The following is a 14,743-nucleotide window of genomic DNA, read 5'->3' as shown; positions in this document are numbered from 1 at the left end:
GTGACACAATCGAATTTTAAAATCTGATTGACTAATTCGTTGGTGTACAGTAGTGGCATGGGGGCATGTAACATCCCGACTCTGTACCAAGTCTAAACATTTCTGTATAATTTAAAGGATTTGATTTCAATATCCTTTATGGTTTAATCGTTTAATCACGTCGTGTAAATTATCATTTGAAAAAGTGGCATTTATGATCTCACTTTCTCATCCAACTCCCTCATGTATTGACATTTTTTTAGCTAGGGGCTTTAAACAAATGAGTCTACCTACAATTCCGACAAAGTTTTTTTTTTTTTAATACAAGCACATCATAATTTCTCTTACGTGTGCCAAAGCTTTCTCTATCTCCAGCGAGAACCAAACCAAAACTTATATGCTAAGTGATCAAATAAAAAATAACAAGATATTTGGAATTTCTGCAATAAACAATGTTTGGCCATACAATAAATTAATCTATTTGCCTACATGAATTCTCTCATGTGGAGAATCATGAGTTCATATAATTTTACTTTTTTATATGAAGCAAATGTTGGTTGCAAGAGAATTCAATCAAAGTAACAAATATTTTCGTTGGAAATTGTAGATTTCAATGTCACAATCCTCAGTTTGGTTAAAACATCAAAGACATGAGGAAACATATGATACCATAAGAAAAATCATTCATAGTATTAGCCAACAAAAACGCTGTTCTGTTTTTCGCATTTTATTTGTAGAAACAACAAATTATATATGGTCGCTAGTTTAGCCGAGGCGGGTGACTGCAGCATGCATAGCATCAGCAAGGTGAGGCACTGTTTTCGAACTTAGACCTGCCATGCTTATTCTCCTGCAATACATCAAAATCACCCTTCTGTTATTTACTAATTCTAATTTCCCTTTGTTTCACTATAATTTCTGTAGCAAGAATGTGATATTCAGATCTATCACTTTCTCAAAACTTCAAAGCAACTATATCTTGGTTCACATACCTAGGAAGAACATAATGAAATTCGTGGATGTACGTACTTCTAAATATGTCTCATTATTTCCTCTCATACTTTGGCGAGAGTATCTTAGAACTATCTTCATATCATATATATAATCATGGTTTTATGCATTTCAGAAACCAAACTCTCTCATATGCCTAAAGATATTAACAAGAAACGATGGGATATTAAGTTGACTCACCCGTCAGAGGTCATGTAAATGTGAAACTCTTTGGTCATGAATTCAACTTGCTCCTTGTTCAATCCGGTAAAAGTAAACATCCCGATCTGTTTGATAATGTGACTCCAGTCACCAGGTGTACCTGCAAGCCAGATAACGTGTCAAGAACAAAGAAAATGCAGAGTAATGATTATGCAAACCCGGGAAGAAGATAAAAGGAATGGAATATAAGAGAAAACAAGCTTTATGAAAACCTCTAGCTTGAATAGCATCAAATAACTGTTGGCGCATGCTCTTAATGCGGTCAGCCATTTCTTTCAGCTCGATGGTCCAGTTGTTGTACATATCACTGCCAAGATGCGCACAAAGAAAATTAGAAACTTGGAGCAAAAACTAATTCCATAAAGAGATTCATTTTAAAGTTAGATAATGCGCAAATGACAGTACTAGTGATTTTTGCATGATTCCAAAAAACTTGGCATAACCATTTTCAACACAGCATAAGCTATCAAATACTGCTAACAGAAGAAACGGTAGAGATCTCTCTGTCTACTTGCCTATTATCTCGAGAATTATTATGTAAGCTTCCCTGCTAGTATATCTATCTAGAAAAATGTACTTGTACTACATTAACTCAGGAGTAAAGGTTCCTTCCCCAACAAAAAAATATTCACTAGTAATAGAAAATTAAAGCTTGGATTTATTAGTTGCTCTGTCTCCGAGGATACACATTTTACCTGCTTTTCAAAATGGTGGCAACAATGGATGCTCCATGAATAGGTGGGCTAGAATACATGGGACGCACAACAAGTTTCACTTGGCTCTCAACCTTACTGGCCACATCTGCTGACTTGCAGACCTACACATTATATCACAAAGATTAGATGCACTTCTAGTATACTGTATTCTTGTACTACACCATTAGATTCCATTTTTGACTAATGACAATGTCAGATGAATAGAAGCAAAGATGAAATCGAGAAGTTTGGTTCCTTACAATGCTAAGGGCACCAACACGCTCCCCATAAAGTCCCATATTTTTGGCATAACTCTGAGCGATCAAGCATTCACCGCCATCAGCAACAAAGGTACGGACTGACTGTGCATCAGTGTCAAGGCTACCACTAGCAAAACCCTACAAAAGGGATAGGAAAAAGGAGTCAGGCTGCTGATTTTCTACATTAGATAAGACTCAAGCATACTCTATAACAGGTTTTCATTTGTTTGTAAACAACAGTTTAATAAAGCAACGAAGGAAGAATTCCTTAATGAGTTACCTGATATGCACTGTCGAAAAAGGGTAATAAGCTTTTAGATCTCATAAGTTGTCGAATCTGTTCCCACTGTTCAAAGGTTGGGTCAACTCCAGTGGGATTGTGTGCACATGCATGAAGTAAGACAATAGCTCCAGATGGTGCAGCACCAAGATCCTCAAGCAAGCCTGTTATTTTTTTGACATTGAAGGTTAAAGTTTGTATCAAATGCCCTTTTATGAAATGTTTTGACAGAATGCAATCTTAAAATAACTTCATTTGCAAGTGTGACAACAGGGAAGGTGAAAGACACAATTCATGGAACAATAAAAAAGAAATCAACCTTGGAAGTCGAGTCCACGGGTTGAAGGGTCGTAGTAGCGGAAATACTCCACAGACAAGCCAGCCAGGTTGAAAACTTTGGGATGGTTCCCCCAAGTTGGTTTTGGAATGTAAATGACACTCTGGAAGAATAAGAACCACAGTTAGCAACAGTTCTAATGATTTACCTAATTCAACCTCCGTCAAAACTAATCAAAAACTATAAAAAAAAAAAGAGAGAAGTATACTTGGTGGTAGTGCTTTTTGAGAAACTCAGCCCCAACTCTCAACGAACCGGTACCAGACAAGCACTGGATTGTAGCAACTCTACTCTCTGCAATTGCAGGACTGCCCAACAAAAAAACGAGAATGTTATCATACACTATGAACTAAAGGGGGTGAATTATAGAGCAACAAACAAACAAACAAACACAGCTAAGAAGATGATAAATCAACAGTAGAAATATATTACCTATCAGCACCTAAGATGAGCTTGGCGCTTAACTTGTTAAAATCAGAAATTCCAACAATGGGGATGTATTCCTTCACCCGGGACCTTACATGAGAGTAGAGAAAAGTTTTTAGGCATTTAACAAGAAAAAGACAAGTACACGACAAAGTAATAATATTGTTGCAAAACTCACGGGTCGTTCACGAGCTGTTGCTCTGCTTTTCGCACCACATCAAGAACGAGGGGCTTCCCTTCCTTTATTAAAAAAAAAAAAAAAAACAAAGAAATTAATCAAAAATAAATATCAAAGCTTGCAGAAACGGTTAATCGAATCCAACTGAGACCAATTAAGATGATTCGTTACCTCAGTACGATAGGCACCGACACCCAAATTGATCTTAACAGGACTTGGATCATTGTTGTAAGCAACCGTCACCTGTTTTTTTCCAAACAAAAAATCATAAATTTAAAACCTTTATCTCAAAATAGCTAAATAAGAATCATATCCAAAACTGAGTTCTAGTGAGAACACACATATGGATCACGACAGGTATATAGATCCAAGCAAAGACGGAATGAAAAATCAACTCAGTAAGATCGATCAAGAGAGAATAGCGAAGAAGTAACGTACACCGAGAATAGGATCTTCGGGAGCACGAGCGACGTTTGAAAAGACGGACTCCATTGGATTAGCAAACAGTGGAGATCGAGGAACGAGTTGAATGACAATTTATATTCTTTATTTTTCCTTTGACAAAAGTTTTAATGATTCCAACTTTTTTTTGACTTTAACTGTGGGCGCTGCTGCTGCTTTATAGATACAAGTACAACCATTACCAGTTGAACTTGCCCAACAAGTCGAACCTTTTTAATTTCCATTTTTCTTTTTTTGACAAATCTTCTATTTTCCTTTTTGTAATAATTATTTTTCTTACTATTTTTTGGTTAAATATAATTCAATAGATTTTTGTTTTTACAATAGCGACTGTGTAATAAAGCTATTTTTGTTTTTAAGACTGTATGTTTTGTACATGGTTTCTTTCTTTTGCGTCAGTCACACAATTTTTGTATCATCTACAAACTGGTACAACTCCGCACCTATATGAGAAGCCCAGTCAATCGTCGAATTAAAGAAGAGCTCCCAAAAGCACAAATCCACTGCAAGGACTGATGAGAATATTAGCAATGCCAATGTTTGGTATCGGTTCAACCGCCAGCGCAGAGCCTCCGCCATTCTCCTGAGGATCGGGAAAGAAGTTGTCTCCATGTCCGTTGGATTCCTGATAGACCAAGCTGTTACCCATCTTACCTCTGAAGGAACAAGATCAAACTCTTCTCTAAGTCGTCTCCCCAGGTCAGGCATGTGCCCTCCGCCATACAGTATCGCGATTCTCTTGTGCCCTTGCTCCATTGCTCTTCTTAATGCTTCAGTTGCTGCTCGGTTTCTCTCACCTATGATCACTGATTTCTCCTCTATATCTGATGTCTCTTGCGTTAGCCTTCACACACACACACAAAATATGCAATTGTTAACTTCCCACTACTAGCCTATACACATCTTTGCATGCCCGTTACCCTATCTTTGTGGAAAAGACTTGTGTCAAGTAAACCTCAGAAATATTTACAAGGGTGTGCTTACTCGGATGTTAATCTCTTAGCAAGGAAAACTTTCATAGCAGCTCCAAAGTCAAGCCGTGAAAGCGCTTCCAATTCTGGATAGTCTGACGTCTGATCTCCAAAGTCAGCACAAAATGCCCCAATTAGAAAAAGACCCACAAGAGGCATAGGAAAAACCCTTGAAACCCATAGAAGCTTTGACCTCCAAGAATCACGGCCTTCAGTTGCCAGAGCTGGCTGTATCATTGCTTTTGTTGATCTAATAGTCATGTCCCTGGCAAATGAGAAGAAGCTTTCACCTTTCTCCTTCTGCATCAAATTTGAAAGAGCACCAATAGAGAAGAGATTAATCAGACATCACACAACTGATAGTTACTGCACTCTCTACGCTATCAAGTAATAACGATTCCCACCATCCCAAAAACTATAACCAAGATACAGACAAGCCAACAATGTGGAAGCCAGAGAATACTACTCAAAACTGACAGTGGTAACTCTAATAGTTTTGGAAACAAACCTGAAGCAACTGGAATGTCTCGAAATCGAGATCAGCATGGTACCAATTCTCAGTTTCGTAATCTAAACAATCTAGCTGAAAATCAAGTGTAAGTACTCTTGCCATCTGCCGCTGAATGAACCCGAGAATACTAAAGCCTTTTGAACGAGAACTCTTGAGCTTCTTGGCTGCAATTGGGTTTCTTCTGTTCTCCAAGGTCTCTTTACTAGCCACCATCTCATACAAGATAGAATCATATTGTTCAAGCTCCTTTTGCAGAGCTGTAAAGTACCTACACACCCAAACCCAAACCCAAACCGTATATGTCATCATTACAAGAAACTAGCTAAAAACCCAATCAAACGCACTACTATGGTAAACAAAAACAAAGACAACATCAATAAGTGGTAACTACAATAGAAGAAAGGCTCACTCTTTATCTGCAATATGAATCGTTGAGACTAAATCTACCTGCAACACAGAGATGATGAAATCGATAAAGATGTGAACTTTCTCAATTTATGTAAAAACCCAGTACATAAACAGAGATGGTGAGGTAACCTGAAGGAAAGGGTTGAGAAGAATCCAAGGGAAACGTTTCTTATAACCGACGATTGCTGTCTGTAACTCGCTTGTGCCATTTCCGGCGTCGGAGCGGCGCTTGAACCTCATGTAATCAGCGATTGAATTGGATTCGAGGAAAAGAGCAGCGTCGGAAGCATCATCAGAAGGTTGATTCAGCGAGCAAGAGACAAGCACATTTGAATAACGAGGATTTGAACGGGATTGAGATATGCGGAGAAGTTTCGAAGATGAGTAAGAAGAAGAAGATCTATCGGTTGTGGTGGAGGTGTAATTGAACGGAGGAAGGACGGCGAACGAGGTGACCGCCATGGTTCCCGTCCCTGAGTTTAGTAGTTTAACGGGATAGTTGGAGAAGAAGAAGAAGTAGTGTGATGTTAAAGAAGATATTTCGCCATTTTCCAACCAGACGATGTTTACACGTTTCTCTTCCTTCGGGTAAAAAAAATTATCCCTTTTTTTTTGGTTGTGAAAAATCGTTTTGGTTAACTAATTAAACCGGTTTGTTCAAAAAAAAAAAGAACCAATTAACTCAAACTAGGAAAAGAGTTAAGAGTTAACCAAACTAGGTGTGAAGTGTAAACCAGGGAAAATAAATATGGTTGGTTTTCTAACTTTTCTTCCTTTCCCTTGAACTGAATTGAGGAATCATTAACCCTAACTGTTTTAATTAATTAGCCTTTTCTTTTCAATTTTGAGATTATTTGCTAAACAGCAATTAATGTATATTGTTATAAAAGACGCAGTAATATAGCAATAGATTATTAATATGTGTTTTAATTTGAAGGATATCATTTATATTAGTGTGTTTAAATAGTTTGATATTTTTAAAAAAGTTGCATTGAATATATGTTATTTAAGTGGATAAATGTTAGGGTCAATTTGTGAGATAACCAATATAATAAATAGTATGAAGAATATAGCACATAATTTAAATAAATTAGAAGAATAGGATTAGGGGTAGTTGAAATGACAGTTTTAGTGTTATGATGGTAGTGGTAGTTGAGGAGGATGGTAGTGGCTGGCGGCCAGAGGTGGCGGCGGTGGTCGGAGGTAGCGGTTTCCGGTGACCGGAGTTGGTCGTCAATGGTGATGGTGGCTGGAGGAAATCTAAACCCTAGAGATTATCCTATCGAGAAGAACCCTAGGGGTGATGGTGGTAAAAGGTGGGGATGGTAATGGTGGTGATAGGGAGTATGGGTGGTGGTGGCAAGGAAGTAAAGGTGGTGAGGGTGGTGGTTAGGAGAAGGACAAAATAGTTTATAATACACAAAATATATGGAATATCACCTTTAAGTGGTTATAATGGTCAGTCAGATAAATATAGTTTTTTTTGGGGTTATTGGTGCCAAATTCCCTAAATGTTAACCAACTTATTTTGAGGAAAAAAAAAAAGTTAACCAACTTATTTAATTTTTGACCACTATTTCTTCATTTACAGCTAGATGTTTTATAGCAAATAAGATGAAAAAAATTAACTAAGGATGTAAAATTCTATTTATTTTTTCCACATAAAGAAAATGTTAAGAAAAATTAGACAGCTTAGTTATATAGATAGTAGCCGTTGATTGGTTCAATATTATTTGGAAGATTTGAGAAAGTGTGCAACATCATAAGTCATAATCTGAAATTAGCGAAGTAGAGTTTGAAACTTTGAATCACGTAACCAGGTCGTAACGCAAACCAAGCATGAGTGGTTTTGGAGTTGATCTGTTTCCACTCATAAATGCGCTAAAGTTGTAATATTCATGTAGTATTATTAATTTGAGATCTCATATGTAGAAACTTCTGTGATAGTGAATCGCTAGATCATGATATGGTCAAGACGTATGATCAATCATATGGATTGATGTGAATTCGTAAAACCTATCGTTCATCATCATCTTCTTTGATTATGTTTTAAACTTCTTGTTTTCATTCTTTTCGAGTTTTGTTTATGCTCCTATATATGCGAGCCTTCCTTTAGTGGTAGAACGAGGTTTGCTATGTAATCAACTAAAAACATTTTGTTAGCCTGCTATCAGCTTTTAGAGACTTCAAGTAATATTTTGATGTTCAAAAAAAAAAAAAACAAAGAGACTTGGTAACGTCTATGAAGACACATTAGCAACTTAGGAAGACGTACATGTGTGGGGTGCTCTTGTTTTGGAAGAGTAACTTCTATAGCAAACTTAGTATATATAGTTTCAGTTGTCTATTAATTTACGGAACCATTGCTAAGTTTAAGTTAGTGAAATAAACTGAGTAATTAGTTAAATTGGTAGCTTGGGTCTCTCTTCTCGGCATTGTCTTCCCCGCTCTCTCTTTTTTTTTTTTTTGTCTTCAACCTCTTCTAAGTTCATATTTATAACTTGAGATGATTTATTGTTCGTAAGTAAAGCTTTTTTTTTTTTTTGGACAAAGTTCGTAAGTAAAGCTTTTTTTTTTTTTTATAATCGATCTTCTATTTAAAAGTACGAGAAAGCAAATGTTACAAAGCCTAAAAGGCTTAATAGGCTAATTAGCCCAAACACACAATAAAAGAACCAAATTTTGAATCTACTTAGTACATGATAGCTGGCCCATAAAACTAATAATCAAATACCCAATTTGATTGACGGAGATCACAAGTAGTCAAAACAAACAGAGAGACGACGGAGAGTTGAAAGAGACGATGAAGAGTGATGATGATCAGAGAATCTTAGGAGAACCAAATCTGAAGCATTTGTGATGCTTGGCGTGGGTTTGAGAGGCGTATGCTGGCTATTTTGTTCCGGACCAAACGATCAACATCACGGATCAAAGTATCCACCGATTTGAAAGTGTTTCGATGCAGACAATTGTTTCGTTCCGTCCAGATGAAGTATATCGAAGCTTGCCAAGCAATTAGTAGAAGTTTTCTGTTTGGCTTGGAGGTGGAGTATACTCGAAGCTGGGAGAGAAGAGTATCCCAATCTTGAGATGATCTAAAGTTGCATCTGTGAGAGATATTAGCCCATATGGCACCTGAGAAACTACAATCAAAGAACAAGTGGGAGCGTGATTCTGGATTGGCATTGCAAAGAAGGCATGTGGGGTCGCTTGTTAGTCCCCACTTCAACATCCTATCCATAGTCGGACTTTTGTTTAGTACCATCAACCAAGTAAGAAATTTATGTTTAGGAATTCCTCCAGAAAACCATACCTCTCTAGACCAGGTAACTAACGGTTTTTGATCACGGAGCAGGTGGTAAATGTCACTTGTGATATATTTTTCGGAAATCTGATTATTAGGCCACCACTCATATGAGTCTTGAGTTTCTGAAAGTGAAATTGTTGAGAGATAAGCTTGGATTCTCACAAGAGATTCAGACCTAGCAGGAGGCATGATCCAGTTCCCATTCTCCCACAGCTCGGCTAAAGTTGATGACTGAGGGATACCTAATCTCACTGATCCTTCTTGTGAAAGATAATCTCTGATTTTTCCAAATGGAGACCAGTTGCTTGACCAGAAGTAGCAGTTTTCCCCATTACCTACATATTGTTTGATCTATGGGTAAGCTAAATCACGAAGTTGCAGCAACTGATTTGCTAGCCATGAAAATTTCTGTCTTGTATTGATGACCCAGAAGTTGTTAATGTTTCCATCTAACATCTCTGTAGTGTACCAGTGAGCCCAAATGGAGCTAGGTCTGAAAAACAACAACCAAATCAGCTTAAGGGCAGAAGCAGTATTCCATGTTAAAATGTCCTTTAACCCAAGGCCTCCTTCTTCCTTACTACGAGTCACATTCTCCCAAGATACTCTGGCCGCAGTATGCCCTTCTGTTTTACCTTTCCAAAGGAACTTAGCAGATATGGAGTCAATTTCTGAGATGCAGCCTTTAGGAAGGATAAAAGAGCTTGACCAGAAGTTAATAATTCCTGCAATAACAGTAGATAGCAGTTGCAGCCTTCCTGCAAAGGATAAAGATTTGACCGTCCAAGAGTGAAGCCTGGATTTTATTGCCTGGATTAGAGGAGCACACTGCAACAAGGTGATCTTCTTGGAATATAGGGGAATACCAAGGTATCTAATCGGAAGGGAACCAATTGAGAGTTTTGTAACTTGTTGGAGTTGATCTAATTCATGTGTCTTAAAACCTGCAGCAAATAATGATCTCTTTTGGATGCTTACTGCCAGGCCTGATCTACTTTCAAAATCCTTCAACACCTCCAAGATACTTGTGATAGATTGGAGAGAGCCATCAGAAAAGATCAGTAAATCATCAGCAAAGCAGAGGTGTGTAAGTCTTGTCTTCTTGCATTTAGGATGGTAGTTGAATCTCCCATCCGTTGCTGCTTTATCTAGAGCTATGGACAAACAATTCATGCAGAGGACAAACAAGTAAGGTGAAAGGGGGTCACCTTGCCTGAGCCCTCTTTTACCTTTAAAGTAACCATGAGTAGTTCCATTAAACCCAACAGAGAAGGACGTTGTGCAAATGCAGGCTTCTAGCCATCTTAAGAAAGATTCAGGGATTTGGAGACTTCTTAGGCATTGAAATATGAATTCCCACCTGATAGTATCAAAAGCTTTGGCAATATCAACTTTTAAAGTTATTCTCTTTGGTCCTCCAAACTTATGATAACCTTGTACAATTTCTGAGGCTAGCAGTGTATTCTCTATAAGTAATCTTCCTTGAATAAAAGCAGTTTGATTAGGAAGAATTACTTCTGTAAGGATGACTTTCAGTCTTTTCACCAACAGCTTTGAAATTGTTTTGTAAGTTGTATTGCAGCACGATATTGGTCTGTAGTCAGAGATAGAAGTAGAGCCTGGTTTTTTAGGGACTAACGTCAGTATTGTTGCATTTGTGGCAGATGGGAGGAACCCTGAAGTGAAGAAACGTTGAATGGCTGACACAACTTCAGAACCAACAATTGGCCAAGCTACTTTAAAGAAAGCTGAAGTGAATCCATCAGGCCCGGGAGATTTGTTTGGGTTCAGCTTGAGGAGGTTCGATGTGATTTCAGCAGCAGTAGGAAAAGAAGAAATGACTGTTTTATGGCACTCACTGCAGTGGAAGTTCTGAAGCTCTATAAACCAAGAGAATGGAGAAGTGATATGCGGCAGATCATGAGGGGCAAGAATCTGTTGGAAGTGAGAGACAGCAATGTTACTCATTTCAAGGGGGTCAGACGTAGATGGTCCAGTATCCACGCAAAGAGACCTGATAGAGTTGTACGATGCTCTAGCAACTGCAACTCTATAGAAGAAAGAAGTGTTTTGATCCCCTAACTGTAACCAATTGATTCTAGACTTCTGCTTGAAGAAAGACTCCTCAATTCCCCTAAGGAAGATCCATTTAGAGTGGAGATCCCTTTCAGCTTGGAATGAGTCAGAGGATGGATTATCAAGAGCTTGTACCTGCACAACTTTTAACAAATCGTTAGTAACACTCACTCGCCTTTGAATATCTGAAAAACTCTCTTTATTTAGTGTTTTTAGTACTCTCTTTATAATTTTCAGCTTAAACCCTAGTAATGAAAGATCTAAAACTCTGTCTCCACTATCAATCCATGCAGCCTCAACGTGGGATAGAAAAAGAGGGTGGTTGGAAAGGAAGTTAAAGAATTTGAAGGGTTTTGTGCCAACAACTGGGAGAGGACAGGAAAGATCAATAATGCAAGGAGTATGATCAGAGAATTCTTGAGGTAAGAAGGAGGCTACGCTGTTTGGAAAGCTACTGATCCAATTATCATTGACTAACACTCTATCCAACTTCTTTGTGATAGGCTCTTCTGGTCTGTTATTTGTCCAAGTATGGTTACAACCTTGAAATCTAAGGTCAAAGATGCCCAGAGATAGTAAGTGATCTTTTATTTCCATCATATCTCTGGTGAGGTGGTTGACATGGGTTGAAGAATGCTCTTCATGATGGATGATCTGGTTAAAGTCACCACCAATTATCCAGTTTTGATTTTCAAGGAAAAGAGTTGTCTGAATTTCTTGGAGGTCATCCCACAAATGAGTTATCTCTTCTCTGATGTTTGAAGCATAGACAGCAGTGAAAATAAAGCTTGTTTCCTTTTGAATCTGAATTTTGCAGGTGATTGATTGCCTAGACTGGTGAAGCACTTGGACAGTAGTTGAAGGTTTCCAGATAACTATGATCCTTCCATCGTCATCAGTATCATGGTTGGAGGTAAACTGCCAGCCAGGGCAAACTTTTTGCATAACTTGATTCAAATTTGGTTCTTTTATGTGTGTTTCCAAAATAGCACCCACAACTGGCTGATTAGTATAGAGCCATTGTACAAAAGGTCGATGCTTATCCGGGTCATTTAGACCGCAGACATTCCAAAAAGATATATGGGGACTCATTGGGGTTTGGATTGAGCCTCTTTCTGGGTAAAAAGAGGACTCTGACCAAGAGTAGAAGAAGAAACATTAGAATTAATGGGTGAAGGTATAAACAGGGGTTGAGAGGTTATTACTGAGTAGGAGTTTGGATCTGGATTTTCAGGTCTACAAGGAGGAATTTTGGTAGGTGAGAGGGACTTTGGTGGGTTAGTGTTGGTGTATGGTGGCTCAGAGGGGATAAAAGGGTTAAACGAAGTGGGGGTTGTTTTCAGGCCATCATATTTATTGGTTAAAGGTAAGGCAAGCGAATTTTCTGAGACCACAATAGGACGAGACACAAACTCTGCTTTCAGAGCCAAAACACAATCCACCTGAACATCCATAGGAGAGTCAACAGCAATTGAAGACTCAGAGGTAATAACCGACTGATTAGTTTCTTTATATGGAGTAGCATCAATAACCATATGCTCCTCTAATTGAGATGTCTCAGTAGATGACACAGGAGCTGGCTCAGTGGTAGGCTCCTCTATTTGGGATGTCTCAATAGGTGACACAGAAGCTGGCTTAGTGGTAGGTACTGGAGCAACATGAGTTGACTTAATATGTGACGCAGGAGTTAACTCAAAAGGTAAATTAGTAGTCACATGAGTTTCAGAAACAGTTTGAGCAACATGATCAGTTTGAGCGGCTGGAGCAGTGTGCTTGACATGATTACTATTAGGAACATGGTTTCTCTTTGCTTTAGCAGTAACAGGGGTCCAACAGTTAGCCGCTGTTGGACAATTTCTCATAAAATGACCAACTTCTTTACAGAGATAACATGTATGAGGGACAACCTGCGCACCAGAAGAGTTTGTGGGTGCAGTAGGTGGAGAAGGCGCTGCAGGAGGTGGAGCTAGCAAACAGTTCCTTAGAATATGACCCACTTCCTTACAGTGGGAGCAAATCGGAGGCACCCAAGGGTATTCAACCTTCACAGTGAAGAGTGATCCATCTGTCCTTAGAACTTCAAGAACTGGGGGCAGCGGCTTAGTGGAATCAACCTCCACCTTTACATGAGCAGTACTTATACTGGTAAGATTAATGGTCCAGTCATCTGTTTCTTTTGGTTCACCAATGAGTCCAACAATGTGACTAAGTCCTTGTTGGTGGATGAGGTCAAAAGGAACATTTTTTAGGTGGGCCCAGAGTGGGATGCACTGTAGAGAAGGAGAAGATTCGTCGAAAGAGGTAGACCACTGGGACACATGAAACATAGTAGTCTCCACATACCATATTCTCTTTTCTAGAACTTTCTGTCTAATGTAATTATTTGGCAGTCTAACAAGAACAGAGTTTCCTGCTGGGGAGAGATGGATTTCCAGGTGTTTACCTTTACCCCACATGTAGTTTAGGACACTCTGAGTAAGGTGGTAGGGCGGTATCCGACCAAAGAATTTGCAGATGATAAAGTCTTTATGAAGTTCGGCTCCTTTCTGGAAAACTTCATCAGGAATTTCAACTCTTGGGACCCCTGATGGAGAGTAAGAGACAGGGGATAACCTTTTCAAGGATTTATCTACAGATGGTTTTACTTTTGAGGCATATGAAATTGGATCAGTAGCAGTTTTAGGAGGTAACGGGACATTTAGAGAAGTGGGAGGATAATGGGAGGGGAGAGGGGGAGAAGTTTTAGAGATGACAACATAACTTGGTTTAGCATTTTGAGTAGGAGAGTTGGAGGAAACAGGTAACTGAGAGGGAGTAGTCCCAAGTATGCCATGAAAAGATTGAGAAGAAGGAGAAAGAACAGTAGTAGAAGAAGGATTCAAGTTTTTTGTAGCTACTGTAGCTACTGTAGCATTTTCAGATCCAGAAGGAAGAGAACCAGATCTGGGATTCAAAGATAATTTTGATGAGGAGACCAAGTAAGAAGTCAAGAGCTGAGTCGTAGAGACAACCTCAGGAAGGGGTTGGGGAGGAAGTGTAGAAGGAGAAGTAACTTCTACATGACAAGGAACAGTAGTAATTTGAGTTCTGTGAAAGTTTTTTTGTTTACGAGGAAACAGAAGACCAGCCGTAGCCGGAGGGTTGAGAGGGGAGACGAGAGAGTTAGGGAACCAGGAGTTCGCCATCGCCTTTTTCGCTTTCTACTTTTATTTCTTCATATGCATATAGTTGTACGTTTCGTAAGTAAAGCTTATTCATACGGTTTTCTTCTCATCGACATTATGCATTCATCAAAATTTCAAAATAACGTGTTTTGGTTCTATCTTGAAATGACTATTGATTTCCGGAATACGACACTCTAAAATGCACATTTTTGCTCATTTACTTAGTTTTATTTAATTAAATGACTTATATGAACATTTTACTAACAAATTTCAAAATGCCAAGGAGATTTTAGGGTGTAGTTATTTTGTATGATAAATAATCTATGTGAGATATTTTATGATAACAATAATAAGTTTTTTCTACATATGATTTGATTGTGCCCACAACTTTCTGCACACATATATCTATATTGATACATGCAATGCATAGGTTGAGTGTGGTCGGGTAAGTCATAAGTGGAAGCACTTTAACCACGT

General features: G+C 38.5%; 2 protein-coding genes across 2 annotated transcripts; both read right to left on the bottom strand.

Annotated features, from left to right (window-relative positions):
* Positions 1–547: 547 nt before the first annotated feature.
* Positions 548–4,094, bottom strand: LOC104736023 (aspartate aminotransferase, cytoplasmic isozyme 1). Its single transcript, XM_010455935.3, has 12 exons — positions 3,806–4,094; positions 3,539–3,610; positions 3,368–3,429; positions 3,196–3,279; positions 2,972–3,071; positions 2,746–2,866; positions 2,427–2,590; positions 2,147–2,284; positions 1,887–2,008; positions 1,404–1,498; positions 1,171–1,291; positions 548–829 (listed from the first exon to the last, which is right to left on the bottom strand). The coding sequence occupies exons 1-12, from the start codon at positions 3,857–3,859 to the stop codon at positions 745–747; spliced, it is 1,218 nt and encodes a 405-aa protein (XP_010454237.1). The 5' UTR covers positions 3,860–4,094; the 3' UTR covers positions 548–744.
* A 115-nt stretch (positions 4,095–4,209) lies between these two features.
* On the bottom strand, positions 4,210–6,427 carry LOC104736022 (uncharacterized). The gene is made up of 5 exons (XM_010455934.2): positions 5,849–6,427; positions 5,721–5,758; positions 5,309–5,579; positions 4,814–5,100; positions 4,210–4,673 (listed from the first exon to the last, which is right to left on the bottom strand). The coding sequence occupies exons 1-5, from the start codon at positions 6,179–6,181 to the stop codon at positions 4,229–4,231; spliced, it is 1,374 nt and encodes a 457-aa protein (XP_010454236.2). The 5' UTR covers positions 6,182–6,427; the 3' UTR covers positions 4,210–4,228.
* Positions 6,428–14,743: the final 8,316 nt, after the last annotated feature.

This window comes from Camelina sativa, chromosome 13, assembly GCF_030686135.1.
Source record: "Camelina sativa cultivar CO46 ecotype springtype chromosome 13, ASM3068613v1".
Classification (NCBI taxonomy): Eukaryota; Viridiplantae; Streptophyta; class Magnoliopsida; order Brassicales; family Brassicaceae; genus Camelina; species Camelina sativa.
Note: the sequence above shows the minus strand (reverse complement) of the source record. Positions and strands in the feature narration are given on the sequence as shown.

Excerpts from the sequence above, each read along its gene's own strand:
- LOC104736023 (XM_010455935.3), bottom strand. The coding sequence starts at position 3,859 with ATGGAGTCCGTCTTTTCAAACGTCGCTCGTGCTCCCGAAGATCCTATT. Across the intron at positions 3,611-3,805 it reads CCGAAGATCCTATTCTCGGT|GTGACGGTTGCTTACAACAA; the intron begins GTACGTTACTTC and ends GGAAAAAAACAG. Across the intron at positions 1,499-1,886 it reads GCCACCATTTTGAAAAGCAG|TGATATGTACAACAACTGGA; the intron begins GTAAAATGTGTA and ends GCATCTTGGCAG.
- LOC104736022 (XM_010455934.2), bottom strand. The coding sequence starts at position 6,181 with ATGGCGGTCACCTCGTTCGCCGTCCTTCCTCCGTTCAATTACACCTCC. Across the intron at positions 5,580-5,720 it reads ATTCATATTGCAGATAAAGA|GTACTTTACAGCTCTGCAAA; the intron begins GTGAGCCTTTCT and ends TTGGGTGTGTAG. Across the intron at positions 4,674-4,813 it reads GCTAAGAGATTAACATCCGA|GCTAACGCAAGAGACATCAG; the intron begins GTAAGCACACCC and ends GTGTGTGTGAAG.